Source organism: Periophthalmus magnuspinnatus, chromosome 1 (assembly GCF_009829125.3).
Source record: "Periophthalmus magnuspinnatus isolate fPerMag1 chromosome 1, fPerMag1.2.pri, whole genome shotgun sequence".
In the NCBI taxonomy this organism is placed as follows: domain Eukaryota; kingdom Metazoa; phylum Chordata; class Actinopteri; order Gobiiformes; family Gobiidae; genus Periophthalmus; species Periophthalmus magnuspinnatus.
The window spans coordinates 31,465,692-31,484,234 of record NC_047126.1 but is presented as its reverse complement, the minus strand read 5'-3'; the positions used below and the strand labels follow the sequence as shown (position 1 = coordinate 31,484,234).

The 18,543-nt window shown below is 40.9% G+C and overlaps 1 protein-coding gene across 1 annotated transcript in view; it reads left to right on the top strand.

The window, feature by feature from the left end:
- Positions 1-18,543, top strand: part of ctnna2 (catenin (cadherin-associated protein), alpha 2) — a 212,933-nt gene that overhangs the window by 24,761 nt on the left and 169,629 nt on the right. Inside the window, exon 6 of the mRNA XM_033965687.2 lies at positions 466-732. Within this exon, the coding sequence (XP_033821578.1) occupies positions 466-732 (267 nt within the window). The remainder of the gene's footprint in view (positions 1-465; positions 733-18,543) is intronic.

Below are 18,543 nucleotides of genomic sequence, written 5' to 3'. Positions count from 1 at the left end.
CTGGAGAGATGCTATCAGCGACTATGAATCCTTCTACATCAGTAGAGCTTATAGTAGTGTACAGTGCAATGCAGTGCAGTGCTACAATTGGGGAAAAAGAAGTGTGTGAGAGAAATTGGCACAGTTGAAAAAAAAATTGCAGATCAGTGCTAATTGGATCAGAAGAATAACATGATTACCCTAAAGTGTTACTCTAATACTGCCTCAAGAGCAACAAAACGGATTTGACTTCAAACTAACCTTTTCTGTTAGCAGAAGTGTAGCCTGCTCCGTGTTCCTGCAGCTATTGAAACCTGCTCAGCTTTAGGGATGCTATCTGCTGACGGTGCAGAGTTCACTTAATGTTGCACAAACTGCTTTTTCAACACTTGAGCTTATGTTAGACTCTTTCATTTGTGAAGCCATTGCTGTATACATCTCGCATGTTGTTAGTAAAGTCCTGAAAAGATAATATACATTTTCCAGGAGCTCAAAGATCCCCAGTGTCGAGATGAGATGGCAGCTGCTCGTGGGGCCCTGAAGAAGAATGCCACCATGTTGTACACAGCCTCACAGGCCTTCCTGCGCCACCCGGATGTGGCTGCCACCCGCGCCAACCGGGACTATGTGTTCAAGCAGGTGCAGGAGGCCATAGGAGGCATTTCTAGTGCAGCTCAGGCCAACTCTCCCACTGAGGAAAAGCATGGACACGCTGGCATTGGGGAACTAGCAGCCGCTCTCAATGAGTTTGATGTAAGTACTCCTCTCTAGTTCTACTACACCACACATGGGCAAACTATGAAACAAACTACTACAACTATAAAAAAATAACTAGTTGGCTTTTCCATAAGGCAAACACAAAGCTACTATGAAATCTACTTTGTCAGTTTCCATATATTTGTCATGCTCTAGTCTTGTAGTATTCCAGCCAAACGGTTAAAGCCAAACAAAATGTGGAACAAAATATATTTTCTTGCTGCCATCTAGTGGTTACAGGATAATAATGCAGTCTTTCAGATCAATGTTGTGCTCTATTATTGTGCTCATTATAGACAGATATCATTAAAGTCCGACACTATATTACATTACATACATTTGACTTAAAAAAAATAAAAAAAAAACTACAAAAAAACAAAACCTCAAAACACATTTGACATACTTCGTGTCACCTTTTGTCTAAAAACATGATTAAACTAAATGTATTCTTCACAACTCTAAGATAATGTTTTATCAGGGATGTAGTTGCTTTACATTTACTATAACCTCATTAGACCATCATCTATATCCCATTTTACTGAAGTGGTTGACCTGGTGGTATTTGCTGTACGACAGTGACCCCATGTGGTGATGTTAGAGCATTACTGTGCAGTCTCAGTCTTTTTGCAGCACTGAGATGTTAGACAAAAGCTGAGGGATGCATACACCTGGACAGTGACATCTCCACCAAACGAGAGCTTGGGCCCATCAGAACAGCATTGATTGTCTTATATGTAAAGCAGATTAACCTTTTAGAAAAGCAAACGTGCAGCATAATTCCATTTCATTTGGCAGGCAGGCAGCAGTTAAATGAGACAAATTGCCCTTTGCTTAGCCCCCTGCGCTCACTGAGGCTGATGCATGTTTAATTCCTATCTGACGCGGCGCTTGGTCAGAGACGCTCAGAATAGTAATAGCCTCATATAACGAACAACCTGTGGGATTTCATTTGGAGTGTCTTTGCAGTTTGTGATTGGTCTGACTGCAGATTTACCAGCATATGTTGTTTTCAGGGTGTGTGCTATGATCAGTCTCTCACCCATGACTCATGTGATATGCTTGCTCTGTCTTCAGTAATTGACTTCTCCTGGCTGCCGCAGAGAAGGAGATTGGGCTTTCTTTGGTTTGGGGGCACTGCTCTCTTTCATCATCTGTTTGTCAGGTTACACAACTTTGCTTCAGCATTTATTTGGGCTAAATAACAATCAAACTTAAGAATGCTATTTTAAGCATTATTCTGGATACTTTTTTTCCCAGTATGTTTAGTTTTCAAGCTTGTCAATATGTAGAGCCTTTAATTTGTAACGTATAACAAGCTAACTGCTTTTGCATAAGCAGTGTTGTATATCTATCTGAAGGCAGCACTTTGTTCCTGTGGTCCCACCATATGAGCCCCACATATGACTGGATATGAGTTTAGTGGCTCAGGTGCTCAAAAACATGTACAGGTCGTGACTCAAAGGTTATATATTAATTTAAATGCTGACCACAGATGTAGCTCTGAAATGGCATTAAAGGGCAACTATTGAGTGTGACCAAAGACTGACATTGGTGTTGCATTGGATGATGCCCAAAACTCTGTTCCAAGTAGGAACCGACCGAAAAGGTCTAGTAAGTACTGGCACCGAAAAATGTACATTTGATCGATTCCAGCTTTTGGTTCCTTGGCTTTAGATGCCTGTGTCAATTAATCAATACATACACCGCACCCAAAAACATCACGTCTGCAGTGTGAGGTCTTAAGAGTGTCTCAAAGTCAAAGTGTTGTGCCTAAATCTACATCTGTCTGCAGTATCTGCGCAAAATTGAAGCCAAACAGATAATATGAACCAAAATCCATCAACATCCTCCTCAAATAAGTATGGTGTAGTAAATAGATCCAGTGTGGAATGCATGTCCATCCTCCTCTTCCGTCCAGGTAACCGTGTGGTAAAAACGTAAATTTATTTATCATAACAAAAAACATGTGCCCTGCAGCACTGCCTTTGAAATAAAGTGCTGTATTCACTGAAAACAAAAAGTGATACTTACATGTGTGATTCTATGTGAGGATCAGCTGATATAACTGAACATCCTATAGCCAAAGTCTATCTTTTAAAATATGAATTATCATATTTATAATACAATTTAATGATTGAAAAGTATTTTCTTAATAATACTGGCTATTAATTTACATAAAAAAATTACAGGCACTGATATAATAGGCTTTCAGGAAAGGTTATGGAAAAGTGGGTATTATTAAGGTATTGAAAAAAGTGTTTTTTGTGGCTATTACTGTACATACTACTATAGAAAAATGCATGCTCAATTACTACTATATTGCTGTATGTCTTACTTCTGTTCTGTAATCCAGTCTAATCAAAAGCAGGTACTATATAAAGTTCAAATGTGCATACAAAATGGGAAATAGTCACTGCAAGAAGCCAGATAATTTGGATTGTCAAAATCTCAAGGAAACAGGCAAGAGGAGAGAAGCACCTCTAGAGGCATAACAGAGGAAACACTGTCCTATTGCAATGAATGTCGTTATGTGTGGGTACAGATGGAGTCCTGGCCCCGTGGGCATGAGCACATACTGTAGCTTAGAGACAAGATTGTAGGTCGCAGAATGCACAACATACTGACAAGTATGTTAGCACAGCATGGCTGTATAAGAGAGAAGTGCTGAGGATCGCTCTGTCTGAATGGATGCACTCTGCAAACAAACCTGTCCCTACCTGTGGCCTAGAAACGCCTCTGATCAAACACAACACCCCTTTTCTATCTTTTTCTACACTCTAATTTGTCCAACTAAATGCAAGCCTAATGTTTGTTTTTGTTTTTTTCTTTTATGATTAATATCTTAATGTATAACTGGAATTCATAATGATCAAGTTTAACTCATTAGTTCTTTAATTCTTTGAGTCTCACTTCTATAGCACTACAAATATCCGACCTACACCATATAATTGATTCAATGATCCCACTCAAACACCGCTGCTGCCTAATATGAATATCAAACCGTTGCATAGCTACAAAAACATGGTCATGCTTGCAGTTCCTATGATGACCAGCAGATGGCAGTAGTTCTTTGCTTCACTTGTCCAGCTTTTTATTTAAACAATTCCCCACCCTGTCTCTGTATTTTCCATTTTTATCCCTTTTTCCTTAGAAACAGATTTTCACAGAGGCTCATTCACTGTTATCAGGCCTGCATTAGAATGTGCAGTTTACAGATGAAGGACTGAATCTGTGATTTTTATTTTTTTATTTTTTGAAAGAAATCATGTAAAACATCAACTTTTTATCAACCATCCTCACTGGATCCTCACTGACACAGCCCCAGTGAGCTGTGTGCACTGCAGGAGGTCTCTTTCTCTGTCTGTGTGTCTCTCTCTCTATCTCTCTGTGCCCCCCTCTCTGTGTCTCTGTCTCCCTCTCTCTCTCTCCTCTGAGTGTGTAGTGTCATCAGTGCTGTCTAGAAGCTCGCTGACCGCAGATCTGTGTACACACATCTGCTCAGACACACTCTCTTCCACACGTGCTCAGTGGAGCCTGCAGCACACTTGTGCATCACACCATTGTTGTTTTATATCTCCATCTGCTTGCCCTTCTTTGTTCTTTTTTGGGGTTATTTACACAGCGTCTTTCTCACCCCCCCCTCACCCCCTATCCTCCTTTGGCCCTGCCTCTATCGTCTGAAGTGTCTGAATGTGACTGTGCCTACATGCTTACTCTGAACCCATTTAGTTTCTGTGTTGTGTTTTCAAGCTGAACTCTCCACTATAATATTGCACAGCATATGCTGGTCTCCAGTCTGCATACATTTAGGGCTAACTATAACCGGATTTACTCAGCTCAGGAAAGGCGCACTTAACAGGCTTTCTCTGAGCCCCACTGTGGCAAACATCGCCTTCTCAGTGTAAGTCATTTTAGAAAGCTGCGTGCATCCATCTGCTCTGTGCCAGGCAATTGGCTACATTTATGTTTATTGAAAGAGACCTTGAGACTCTCCGTGAGTTACTGTTAACTTGCAAATGCCAGATTCTGCACAAATGAAGAGAGACTTGTCTGTCTTATTTCGCACTCTAATCTATTACACTCAGTTGTTTTTTTTTTAGATTCTGAAAGGTGTTCCTCCTCTGGTAAGCAGACACACTACTTGATGGATAGGTATTTCATTGAACAGTGGCTGTCCAGCAGTGACCTTTTGGCATGGTTCATTTGTGGCTGATGTTGCCTATGAGTCATTGCTACAGCTCCCCCAGAGAAACCATGGCTGTGGGTGAGACTGGCTCTAATGTATGTAGATGTATTCCTAACTGAGGGATGGCTTTCCTGGTAATTGCAGTATCAATCTATGGACTTCCTTGCTGTCTCATTTCAGGCTCTTATTTCTTGGAGGCTCCAGGTCCTCTCGCATACAGTGTGCATACAGGATGCACACATGCACTCAGCTCCTCTCATCATTGTTTCCTCTCATACTTTGATGGGCTGGTTACACATGGAAGTGGGTGACAGTGACACATTAGCGTAATCACAGCACTCGTACAGTAAAGTCAGGCTAGCATTTACACTGGCTCAGTATTCTGCACATGTATATGATATATGATGTTTAAAGATACACATGGGGTGTGAGGAGGCCAGTGTTCTTTTCACCTGTGTTGAGCCACTCGTTATCCCACAGGTGCTCCTCCTAATTACAACATCCTCTGCCTGCCCATTACAACTCTGTCTCATTTTGCTTGGGCAGATGCGCCTGTCATAAGAAATATGAATGGGGGGGCTAAGCTGAAGTAATGGGACATGACCGGGGTGATGGAGAACTATTGGTTTGTTTGTTGCTGTACACTAATTAGCTCCATCGTCATGGCAATAAGGCATAGATGGGCTGTGAAGGATGCTGATAGGAGACGCTGGTGGGCATATTGTGTTACAGGATCCTTATGGTGGAATATTGTGTTTACAATAATGCAGGTATTCTCAAACTATTACTGTCATATAGTGTTATCTTTGTGAAGTATATATTTTAAAAATAAATTCTTAATGAAGTCAATAGTGTATAGTAATGGATCAACAGAACAGTAAGCGCTGTATTAATTGTGTCAAGAGAAAGCTGAATAACATGGTCATTGGACAATGTTCCCTCCCCTGCCTTTAAACAAGGACAGGGCTCTACATTACAAAGCAGGAGCAGCATAAAACTCTCGGGTGTTTTCTGAGAGGGTGCAGCCAATGACTGGCGTTGCCTTCAAGTCAAGGTCCTCTCTGCAAAAGCCTCCCGTACAAGCCTGCCCACTCACTCCTGTTTACTTCTGTGTACAATACAATAATTGTGTGAGTTGCAATATAAGTACCTGTACTATTCAGCACCCCCTCAAGGATCAAGGTGAAGGTTTGGATACAAAGCTCCTCCGGCCAAATTTCCCATTTTGTTATTTCGGCCCAAGGTCTTTGCTGTTTAAAGTAGCTTGCAAGAATTTTCGCAGAGTAGTCCAAAAGATTTGACGATCTTCTAAATATAGGTACGTTTTCTCACACATAATATAGGCATGTGCACACAAAACAATAACAGCACTTTTATGGAGTCTAGTGGGATAAGTCTGACAGGAAACTCCGGGTGGATTTGAGACAAAACCCAACCAAAAGATTATAAATGCGCCGCTTGTCTGATTTCTGCACCCCTTTTACCTTAACTGCCTCCTTACCTCAAAGAATCTCTCGATAGAAAAGAAAAGCACTTTCTCTGGGCAGAATATATGGGTTGGCATTTTAGAAAAGTTTACCAACGTATTTTGCACCACCTTTTAAGTCAGAGGTTTGGTTTATTTACAGTACAGCCCTGTACAAAGCACTCAGCGTGGCAAATGTACGCTCTAAAGGGTTGACATAAAAGTGAACAAGACATTTTATAGGCCGATAAAAGGTGGATGTTAACCGGATGTCTCCCCCTAAAGCTCTTGGTGTAGATAGTGGCAAACAGGGCAAGATTTACCAGAGACTACTCAGGCCATCCATTCTCTTATATTACGTTCTACTAAGGTCAAACAATTAGGGCCATACTTGGTTTTAAATAAACCAATGAGAAAGCATAAACCATAGAACCAGCTAAATCAATATAAAAGAAATCTATCCACCAGTGGCTATGAAGGACCCCACAAATGATCTACTCTGATGAACAGCGCTTCTCCTAAATGAGGCCGCTCCAAAAGTACAAAGCAGCCGAGCTCACACTTAAAACACTCAGAGTCCAGACGGTACATTTGAATAGCGTGGCAACCAGAAAGCCTTTAATTTCCCCCTGTGACTTCCAGAACGGGAGATGCCCCATATCCCAGATCTGGTTGGAACAAGCTCTAATGCACCACCGAAGAGGCACAGATCACAGTGGCTTTGTTGACAGGCCAATTTAGCTGTCATTTGGAGATAATGGAGTGGTTGGTGGCAGAAAGTGTACTTGCAGTAAGAGCATTTGAGCTGCAAGTTAGTAATGCATCTTTGTAGAAGGCGCGCTTTTGTACTCGCATGACAGAACTGATCAGATTTATTTGGGCCAGATCGAGAATTACATCTGATTATGAAGTTTTATGTTCTCTGTAATGTGACTTTGATGCATACATTTTCCAGCATTGATGCAACTAGTAGAAATACATGTCATATTTTGTATTATTTATTATTTTCAGGTCAGCAGGATTGTCCAAATAATGAAATAAATAGCAGGCAAGTTACGTAACAGAGTAGCTAGACTTGTGGACTTTTATGCTCTGTGATTTTTTTAAATAAGATTGTGGAATGTAGTGTATTGATAATGAAGCATCCCCATGAGGCTCCCTCTTTTTCAATGACAGAGCATGTATCACTGCAAATCAAATCAGTCAACTCAAGACAGACAGGACTCTTACTGCTGCTTGTCTCGATATTCATATATTCCTATTCACAATCTCGTTTGTACAATGCGCCAATCCATACACACTCACACATCCACTTCCTAATGAATGCACAAAGGAGCAGGCCTTGTGTGCAGACTAATTGAATGGGTGAAATAGCTAAAGACTTGTGTAGCACTCTTGTTTTAGTGCAGCTCTGTAACTGCTCAGTATAAGCCCGCAGGTGAGGGGTCCCCTGGGAGGAGAGTGCACTTGAGACTGCTGCTGTGCCACAGGGCCATGCTAGTCAAATGTGTGCGACTCAAGCCTCCATTTAAATGACTTCGCATCTGTCTCCCTTCTGTGTCCGCCCTCCTCCTCTCTGTTCACACATTCATTTTCACTTCCATTTGCATTGCTCCATCTTCACACTTTCGCCACAAGCCACCGTGGCTTCCTTTTAGAATAGCGATGATTTGAGTGCAGATTCTTGCAGGAAGATTGCCTTATTTTGATCATTACCAGACTCTAAACGTGGAGGAATATCTCTCCAGCCAGAATTTCTCTTAGAATTTCTTCTAATAGCAGAAAAAAGAAACATCAGACTCTTATGGCATACTTGATTGAAGAGGCTTCACAGTTTGAAAGTTTGTTTCATGCATAAAGAAACTGCATAGTAATGCTCAATTAGAAGAATGTCTAAAAACTGAAATTGTATCCGTCAATTATTTAGGATGATGAAAATACTCGATGTCAACACAGAGTACATGATGGACATGAGTCAGTGCTGCCATGTTTAAGTCTACTACTAATGGCTAAAGGTTCTGTGTTACATTCTGCCAAATTAAAATAGTTGATCAATAGACCTAGGTGATTTTTTTACCCCATATATGTGTGTGTGTATATGTATATACAATTTCATCCTTCAAAGGGGAGAAACAACATTCTGGTTACAGTGCTGACTCGATTAGAAAGAATATTACTGGGACTGATAACAGCTATAAGAACATATGGTACTATAAAATAATGTACTATGATTTAATGTTGAAAATCACATTCTAGGCTTTAAATAAAGACAGTTTTTTTTATCATTGTCATCATGGCATCAGATTGAGTTGAGTATCGAGTCTCTTCCTTAGTACACCACCACCGTGCTGATCAGCTGTACCCTTGTGCTGCAGCATTACCTCTAACAGTAGATCCCTGTGTTACTCGGAGCTGCTGATGGTGCCTCCTGGGCCTTCATTGTCATGGCAACCCCCGTGCTCAGGCCCTGTTTGTCTTTGGCACACCTTGCCATTGCCCCGGGTCCCTCTTGAAGTCCAGAAAGCACTCAGTGCACAGTGTGTGTGGTGCTAATCTTCATTAAAACATCAGGGCAGTGGTGTGACTCAGGCCTGCCCAGTGTGAGGGGTCAATCCAGCTGAGGAATTAAGAAAGTGTGGTCCCTCCTCCGTCCCCACGGGCCAAAGGGCAGGACAAAGGACACATAGATTTAAGTGGTAATTGCATCTTTATGTGCCTCAGAGTTCTAATTACCTTCACTTTGTCATTGCAATAAACAGTTGTTAATGAGACGGGATTAGCAGGTGAACTGTGAAGGTGTTAATTATCCCCAAAACGACTATTCCTCTAAAAATGTTTCACAATGTTTATTTTCAGTATCCTCTACTATACTGTGTGTTTTGTTTTTTTTTGGTTTCAAATCATGAAATCAAGAAGCTAAAACTAGAGTATTACACACCAACCCTTTTTTTTTTCCCAGGTACCCATGCAGCTGCCACGTCTCACAAAGTTAAACTGTGAAAGACTAAATGAAATGTAATTTGATCCATTACTGAGTGAAATGACAGAAAAGTCCATTATTGAAATAACCCCACAATTTGTACCTCAGCACCCTGGGGTGAAAAGCTCTACCTCACATCATGAACAACAATGTACCTGATGGTGGGTACGGCTCTGGGACTGCATGGGTCCAGTAGTATTCGCGCTTCAACTTTCAAATATATTTCTAAAGCCACTATATTTAATATTTAAAGACTGGCATGGAATAGACAGGGGGCAGTTATTCACCCCGTACCTTGTATCCGGTGTACCTTGTACTGTTCCTTTGAGACATATACGCTCATTCTCATATATATATGATGAAATGTTCACTCAATGTCCTGAAATGTTCTGGTGTGATGATGACAGCAAAATGAAATGGTTGTTTAATTCTAATGTTTATAAGTTGGTTTTATTTTTATGTAAAGCCTGGAAGAAGCGGCAAATGAGTTTGTTTAAATGAGTTTATTGTTGTTTTGTTTTCTTTTTGTTTTTGTTTGTTGTATCACACGTCTGGACTATTGTATTTTTGTTAATGGTGTCTTATAAGCCCATTTAAGAGCTCGGCATTCTTTGTATGCAAGACACAATAATAAACTATTCATATATATGGTTAATATTAATAAATTAATACATTTAATGAATATTAATCCTTTAATAAAAACAAATGTAATTGTGAAGTTTTAGACAAGTACTGCGATTTAATTTGCAGTTTATGTATAAAAAGTTAGTTGTGTTATCGCAATGCTACAGTTTCAAACTCTTTTCTGATATTGAGGAATGAGCTGAATACTTGATGCTTATTTAGATACCACAAAGATCATAAAAACTCTCCTGTGTCAGCACTTAATATTTGTACTTCATGTCAGCATGTGGTCCTATACTAGTCCTGATGCAGCTCAAGATTATTCTACAACTGTTCAGGAAAATTCCAGTTGATTAATACTTGATGAGTTGAGTATCTAGTTTTGATACTAGTTTTAGTATCGATTAACATCTGATTTTTGATACTTTCGACAACCCTGTAGTTCAGAGTGCTCATTTCAAACGTGTCCAAGAGCATCAACAATGAGCAGAATATGAACTTGAACTAATTCAAGAATTCCTTGCATTTCAGAACATATTTGTAGAGGTCTAGAAACTATGGCAGTTTATTCCCAACAGGGTTTGTTGTTTTCAGTGGATTTAACTAAATCATTGCATGTCACTCTATTACCGAAATAAGTGCATTATTTACACACCAAGTCAAATTGTAGTTTTGATATATTGTGCAGCCCTAATATGTGGAGGCCATAACTTCAAAATATTTCTATACAATTGTCTTCTTTCCCAAAGATCCTGTTATCTGTTCATTATGGACTGCCGGGAAAACCCAGACTTCCAGAAAGAAAGCTTAGCCCTATCTATTGAACACAGCAAATGAGATTATAGAGAAAACAGCAGGTGTACCTTGGCTCTTGACCTCTTCTTGGACTCCTTTTATTACCATTGACAATAATGTCTAGTAGTGATTGGCCCAACGGCTGTTATTTTTCATGTCTTGGCTGATTTTAAATTTTGATCATTTCTGTCTAGGGGGACTGTAGAGTTCCTTTCTGTAAAGTGTCTTTTGCTCACAGGGTTGTCTGACTGGGGGGGGTAAAGGGTACTGTTTACCCAAGGTCCAGTGCAGGGAGGGGCCCCTCACAAAGTCTCTAAAGGGTGTTTTTCATTAGGCAACATGTTGTTCGGGCCCACCAAGATGATTTGTACCCAGGACACAGAATTTGGTGCTACTGTCATCTCAGTGAAAGGAGCTAAACTTTGGAACCTTTACCTGCTCACATAAAGACTATCGCCGGACTGTACACAGTCTGTAAACAACAGACAAAGAGAGAGAGAGTGTAGGGAGCAGGGTGGAGAGAGGGGGAGAGGGAGGGAGAAAGAGAGAGTATGAGGGAGCAGGTGGAGAGAGGGGGAGAGGGAGAGAGAAAGAGAGAGTATGAGGGAGCAGGTGGAGAGAGGGGGAGAGGGAGGGAGAAAGAGAGAGTATGAGGGAGCAGGGTGGGGAGAGGGGGAGAGGGAGGGAGAGAGAAAGAGTATGAGGGAGCAGGGTGGAGAGAGAGAGGGAGGAGGACGGGGAGAGAGAGTGAGTGTGTGGGGGCAGTGAGGAGAGAGGAGGAGAGGGAGAGAGAGTAATAGTGTGGGGGGCAAGGGGAAGAGAAGGAGAGAGGGAAAGAGTATGGGGGGCAGGAGAGAGAGGAGAGGAAGAGAGAAAAAGCATGGAGGGGCAGGGGGGGAGAAGGGGAGAGAGAGAAAGAGTATGGGGACCTGACGGTAGAGAGGGAAAGAGGGAGGGAGAGGGGGCTGAGAAAGTGTGAAATGTGAGTGTGTGATATTTTGATATTTGATTCTCTTGACAAATTCACTGTATTCATTTGCTTTTTCTATAAATAATCCCAGTGCTTTTTAGTGAAATTTGCACAGTTTGAAAAGCCCTTCTGAGGACTGGTGCTGCAAATGAGCCTAGGCCATAAACACTGTGATACCTGCGTCAGATTAGTGAATTATTCATCTATGTTTGTTGTATCTGCCCCTATTCAAATGAACAATTAAAAAAGGGCTTTACAGTGATAAGGATTTGTTATACTACCTTAGCATAGCATACCAAATGATGGCCTTTCTGTGCGGAGTTTGCATGTTCTCCTCATGTGTGGGGGGTTTCCTCCGAGCACTCCAGTTTCCCCCATCAACCCAAAACCTGCACCATAGGTAAAGTCCTCCAGCTAAAGTAGTCCTGACCAAGCATAGCAACGAGATCGTGGAGATGGGTCCCTGGGCACAGGACTGTGTGTCCACTGCTCCTGATGAGGTCCCTCGGTGGCATTGAGGGATGGGTCAAATGCAGAGCACAAATTTTTCCTATGAGGACAATAAAGGGTATACCTTAACCTAAATTTAACCTCAACCTCAACCTTGTCATTAGATGTATAATACTCCCTACAAGGGAGTCATAGCCAGACTGGACTGTACTAGACTGGAATGGACAACACTATCACAGTGTCTTGAGTGTTCATGTCTCCGGGTGCTGGGTCTGTACCGATAGTAAATAAACTTCTCCTGTGTTAGAATCTCGGCGTCAGCGACTCTCCTCTTCAACTGTTGGACTACTTCAATTTATTCTACAACAGGTATGGGCGTTTGGATTGGACTAAAAGCATCATTGATGTACTATTTGGCATTAATGGCTTTACACTTACAGAGAGAAAAAACACACCCTCATAGCGTGTTATCATTTTGAACACATGATGCTACAGAGCCCAATTAAATGAGGCATTATAGGACATAAGAGCAGGCATCATCTTGATAAAAGAATTCCTTTTTATTTCTTCTGAGGATTAAACTAAATGTTTATTTTATACCTAATGTACCTGGGGGGGGGGAGTCAAAGGAGAAGCTGAGTATTCCCCTGCCATCAGCTGACACAGTGAAATATTGGAAAGTGTCTAGCTCCTCCGCTCTGAGCCAAAGTCCTGTCTCCGTCCGAGCCGCCCCTCTTCTAATGCTCTCCCACTACTTGCTGTGGGTCTACATTTTCAGCCGGCTGCCAGAGAGCCCGGGCACCACTCCAACCGCCATTACCTGTGCCGGCAAGGAGGCTTGTTGGCCTTATTATGCTACTGTACTCTGTGATTTATGACTCTGTCTATGTGCATCTGCTACATTAATAAACATTCGGGCACACACTCATAATTTAACCTGCTGAGCTCTGAATACAAACTGTATCACCAGTATCTCAGCTTAGCGGTCATAGTTTTTGGTAAAAAATCTTCTCAGCTTGGGAATAGGTGACTTTCCGAAAAACAGAAAAGATCAACCGAGGAGACAGCACAGCTCGGCTCATTTGCTGCAGTTTCCTGTTGAGGTGTTTAGAGGTCGTCATGGCAACAGGAGAGGAATGTAATCTAGCAACTTTGCACATGCAGTGGCTATATCGCTTATGCTAAATGTACTGTAAAGAGCAAATCAAAACTACTCTTCTGTTGAATACGTTGTTCAATTCAAATAATGAATGGTAAAATCTGCTTTTAAAACACATGATCAAAAGTGGACTTCGCTTGCCCCTAATTACTCTCCCTTTCTAATAATTAACTTGAATTAAATTAAGTAAATCACTCCCAAACACATTCATATTTGTAAAGTAAATATACAAGTACAAATTGCTTTTAATTTTTTTTTAATTCAAAGTCTAAATATAGCCCATTAAAAAAATGTGAGCACAGAAAAGGCATAGAGATGTCAGTTTGTGCACACCCAGGGGCACTGCTTGCATAAGGCTGATGAAAAAGATATCCAGTTATGCATACACATTTGAATCCAGATTTAAATGTGAAAAGATGCCACAGTTACAGATTGCCCAGAGACAGGCAATTTGTTAGTGTTATGTAAAACTGTTGATTATGCTGAAAGTTGCTGGTTCGTTCTCCTAATCAAGTTGATTATGCTCCAAACCCTCAGGTATAGCCTACGTGGGGCCAGTCAGATCGGAGGTTGTCACAATTAAAGTGGCAGTGTGCGTGCTCAGATGCTTCATCAACATGTCCTGACAATCCCTGCACTTTGCCGCAACAAGATTATAAATGTTGAACCTCATTTTGTCACTGGTCTCCCCAGCGTTGTCTACCGTGCGCTCTGAAATACCGCTGTGTACTCTTGCAAATACTGATGACACCACCAGCTCATGGCTAGATGAATGCCTCCCTCATGGCGTCTTAGTGAACTTGTGCATACTAATTAGGCCACTACATGTACAGTAAATAGACCCGGGAGTGTATGTTGAGTGGGTGTAATTGCACTGTGTTAAGCTTGATTTACTCTTGCCACGAGGGTCCACGTGGACAAATTTCATAATTTTTTTCAGGCACGCCCCTCTGTGCTGCGTCCACACAGACCCAAATTTCCGTCTCTAGTCTCAAGAAAATGTGTAACTCCCTAGTAGCTAGTTTGGATTTCTACTGTCTGCAGCCGCTCGTCCCCCACAGACTAAGTACCGCTCAAGTTTCCTCTGCTTGTCTCCGGGCATCTAATTTCCACATGGAATCTACATGCGGAGAGTATAATCCAAGCTTTAGTTCGCACAGTTATGCACAGTATACTCAATGAGGCGCACTACTTTAGGAGCATGCATGGGGCTTTTAGTTAGATTTCCTGCTGGTTATGTTATTTTACTAATTCATGCGGGGTTTTTTTTGTTTTTTTCTCTGCTTCAAATGCCCCCGGTTTCTTAATGCATAATTAAAGCATGCTTTACTTTTTGATTTTGAATGTGTTTTTTGTGACATATATATATATATATATATATATATATATATATATATATATATATATATATATATATATATATACACTGTTTAGGCGGCAAATTGATGCATTTCACAACCATGTATTCTACTGCGTGCACACAGCAGGAAGCACCGGTTCAAGCACAAAAGCAGTTGGTTTTAATTATCACTGATGTCCTTTAAAGGGAAATGCAATGCAGTCATAGTAAACATATCCTCTAATAGTCATTTTAGCTCATTTTAACAGTTTGTCAGAACAGCTTTTAATTATGGCAAATATATATTTTAGTCTGAGTGCTAGAGTTACATGAGGCTGTGTACTTGATGTAAATTACTACTGACCTGAATGTTTGACTCTTTTTGACTTTAGAAAGTGAAAATAATCAGTACATGGTCAGTGCAGTTTAACCATATCAAGTAACATTGCACTGAGGTTCGTGCCCCTGCCTTTCATCTTAAAGGCTGTGGGCTGAATCTCTTTCTTAGTGGAGTCTGAATGCCCGTAAAGAAGAAAAAAGCACATGTATACTACCCTCATAGTATTACAAGGGACACTGTGGCATTGATGAATCAGAGGAGTGACTGATGGAATATAATTTTGCTATTAGAGAATATTAGCGTTTAGTTATTAGTGTTTTAAATCCTTTGACATCTGACTACTATTCACCTGCTGTTTAAACCTCCTCGTGTCGTTCATTAGAGTATCAAAATTTACTTGGTCAATTTAATTGCATTTATTAAAAAATCTGTATTCAGCAAAAATGTTTCTGAAATTCCTCTACACGTTTGTGACCTTTCTTGTAACATTCTGTGGCATCTTGCTGTCAAGACATTTCATCATTTTAATTAATCCTTTAAAAATAGTATGGCTTAGTGGTCGGAGCAGTAGCACATTTGCAGAACACTTTATTTACCTTGATGTTTGAGACCTATTTGTAACATAAAGTGAATATAATAATGAATAAATGTAAAAAAAACCCCACACACACACATATACTCTGCTCTCAAATAGTTTAATAACCCAGTTTATGCGCAGAAGCAGTACTTTGTTATCTTGTCATAACTATGGAGGTCTCAGGGTTTGGTCATTAGGGAAATATAATGCACAACATCAATTGCTTTAGACTAATACATCATTTCATCTCATAAATGAGACACTTTATTTAGTGTGGAAGCCTAACTCTAACATCTTCATTATTCTTGACTAAACCTTGCAGATTTTCACCATCTTACTACACTGGTCCTTAAAGTGCCTTTGGTTGGCCCCACTGCATGATGAGAGCCGGAGCTAAAGCCGCACTCAGGAGCATTAGATTAATCAATGAGAGTGGAGGCTATGACTAACAGTGCTCACGGGCCACTGTAGCTGCAGCTTTGTCAAACACATTCACAGTCACAAGCAAACTACTCCTGAACTCCGAGATGGGGCCACCACAGGCAACACAGTGTCAGGCCTGCTGAGACTTTGTCTAACTCCCCTCTCAGACCAAACAGCACAAGTCAAATACCACTCACCCCCCTAGGGGCTTACTTGACATTGGCTGATGCGACACACATCCAGTCCCTGTGGTTAATGCCCCTAAAGTGGGGTCACGTGAATAACCACGCCCCCTGCAGATCAAACCCACACTGCCAGTGGCTAGGGTATGCTAACATCAAGTGTTTGACTTCAAGCAACATGTACCTGAAACAAATCTTTATTCATTATTGACAAATACATTTTTATTTTGATAAAACATTTCTGAAAAGATCAATACTGAGCCAAGGCCAAACAGGTATTAAGCTACAGCCAACATTACTAAGTTAAAATGATTCAGAATTGGTACATAAAATGGTTTCATGGCTGACTGAAAATGCCATGTATAATAATAAGTTGTTTGTAGCATTTCTAAGACACTGCACACTGCACAGTATTATGCACCTTCTCTATCACTGACTTAGGATTTAATGACACATTTAATAACATTACGGGCCCAGATGCACATGTGAGCCTCTTCCAAACGGCCCCTGCCAATTACACTGAAACCCTCCCAGCTCTTGTCGAGCCAGCATGTGCTGCTCTCTCTACTCTGCCTCTTCCCAATTCCGCTGATAATTGAAACCTGACGTGAGTGTGGAATAACAATGGAGTGGACTCTTCAGGGAATGTCTTCTGACTTCCTTCATGTTCTTCTCCTTGTATCTTTCCACAGTGATATCCCTCATGCGCCCAGCTTGTGTTCCCATGTTTCTTCTTCTGATGCTGACATATGAATAGCCTTTCACGCAAATATCAGCCATCGCATTTTTCCAATGTACACAACAGCAGTATGGGTAGTGTATTCATTATCCAGCTTAATAGAACTGCCTATTATCTATTATGAATGTCGCCAGTAAATATTTTTATTTTTCTCATTGTGTCACAGTTTTTTTGACCCATGCCAAATATGTCCTTTATACTGAATTTCCTCTTCTACGATTGCCAAATCAATGGAATTTCAGTTGTGATGTGTATTTTTATGGGCCACAGACTCAAATATACTGGCGAGTACTCTCAAGGACTCAAACATACAGACGAATACTCTCACGGACTCAAACATACAGACGAATACTCTCACGGACTCAAACATACAGGCGAATACTCTCACGGACTAAAACATACAGACAAATACCCTCAAGGATTAAACATACAAGCAAATACTCTCTCTATCTTTTTTCCAGTCTTATGCCGCATGATTTAACAGTCTGTCAATCCGCCCCAGGATCAGTCTGGCTCTGGAGTCAAATCACTTCACCTGTGCTCAAGAGCACTCTGAATAGTAGTTATCATTTCAGTCAGTACACATAATAACTGCACAAGCTCAGAATGCTAAAGTAAACGTTGTCTTGTACCTGGGAGAAAACGCACTGATCTGTAATCTGTAATAAAAGTTGTTTAAAGAATCCAGTCTCTCTAAAACATCATACCGTAAGCTGCTCTCAATGGCCTATTACAATTTCGCAGTAGCACTAAAAGCTGCATCGTCCCAATAAGAATAAGAAGAATGTAGTCTGGGTCATATTCCTATAACACCAGGAAGCCGCCAGGAAAAGAGCAACACAAATTAGCCGATTTTGAAAGCTTTAGAGTTGGCAATAAGAGCGTCCATTTTGTGCAAGTGGGGTTAAAGCCTCCCACATCCAGCCTTTAGTGTTCTGTGTCAAACAGAGTGTGCCACTCTGCTCAGCGGTTATCACAGTGTGTGATTGTGGTGGCGGGGTCCGGCCTGCATGTGGAGAAAGTGATTGTAGATACCAACAGAGAATAAATGAGGAGCCAATTAGCATTTGTTCACAATTAACATTAACAGTCACACAAATGAGCTTCACAGTTAAGTTTCAAGTCCTATTTTATCAGTAACGCACACAAAGAGATTGATTTGTTCAGTGAGTCAAAATTCTTTACAATTCATGCAGCACTGAATAAGAGAATGTTTGAAGTAGTGTTGTGAGATGGTTACTTGCATTCCTGACTCAGTAGGCGGAAGTCAAGTGCAGTTCCTCTACATATACTGTTGTACTGTCCATGTTGTACACAACATAAGCATCAGAACCTTTCAAAAATAGTTCATTGAATTGGCATAATGGAATTTGACCTTCCTGACTCACTTATGGTTTTGTTTACTTTGTGTTGTCCTGTTTGGCAGCAGTGCCATGTACTCTTTCTGATGGTCTGCTGCCACCTGAAAGAGTTTGTCTAGAATGGTCCACAGTGTGTTAAACTTGTCCATTATCGTGTAGACACAATCAGTCCATGTTAACTATAAAACAACAAAAACACTTCCAACTGCATAAATGCA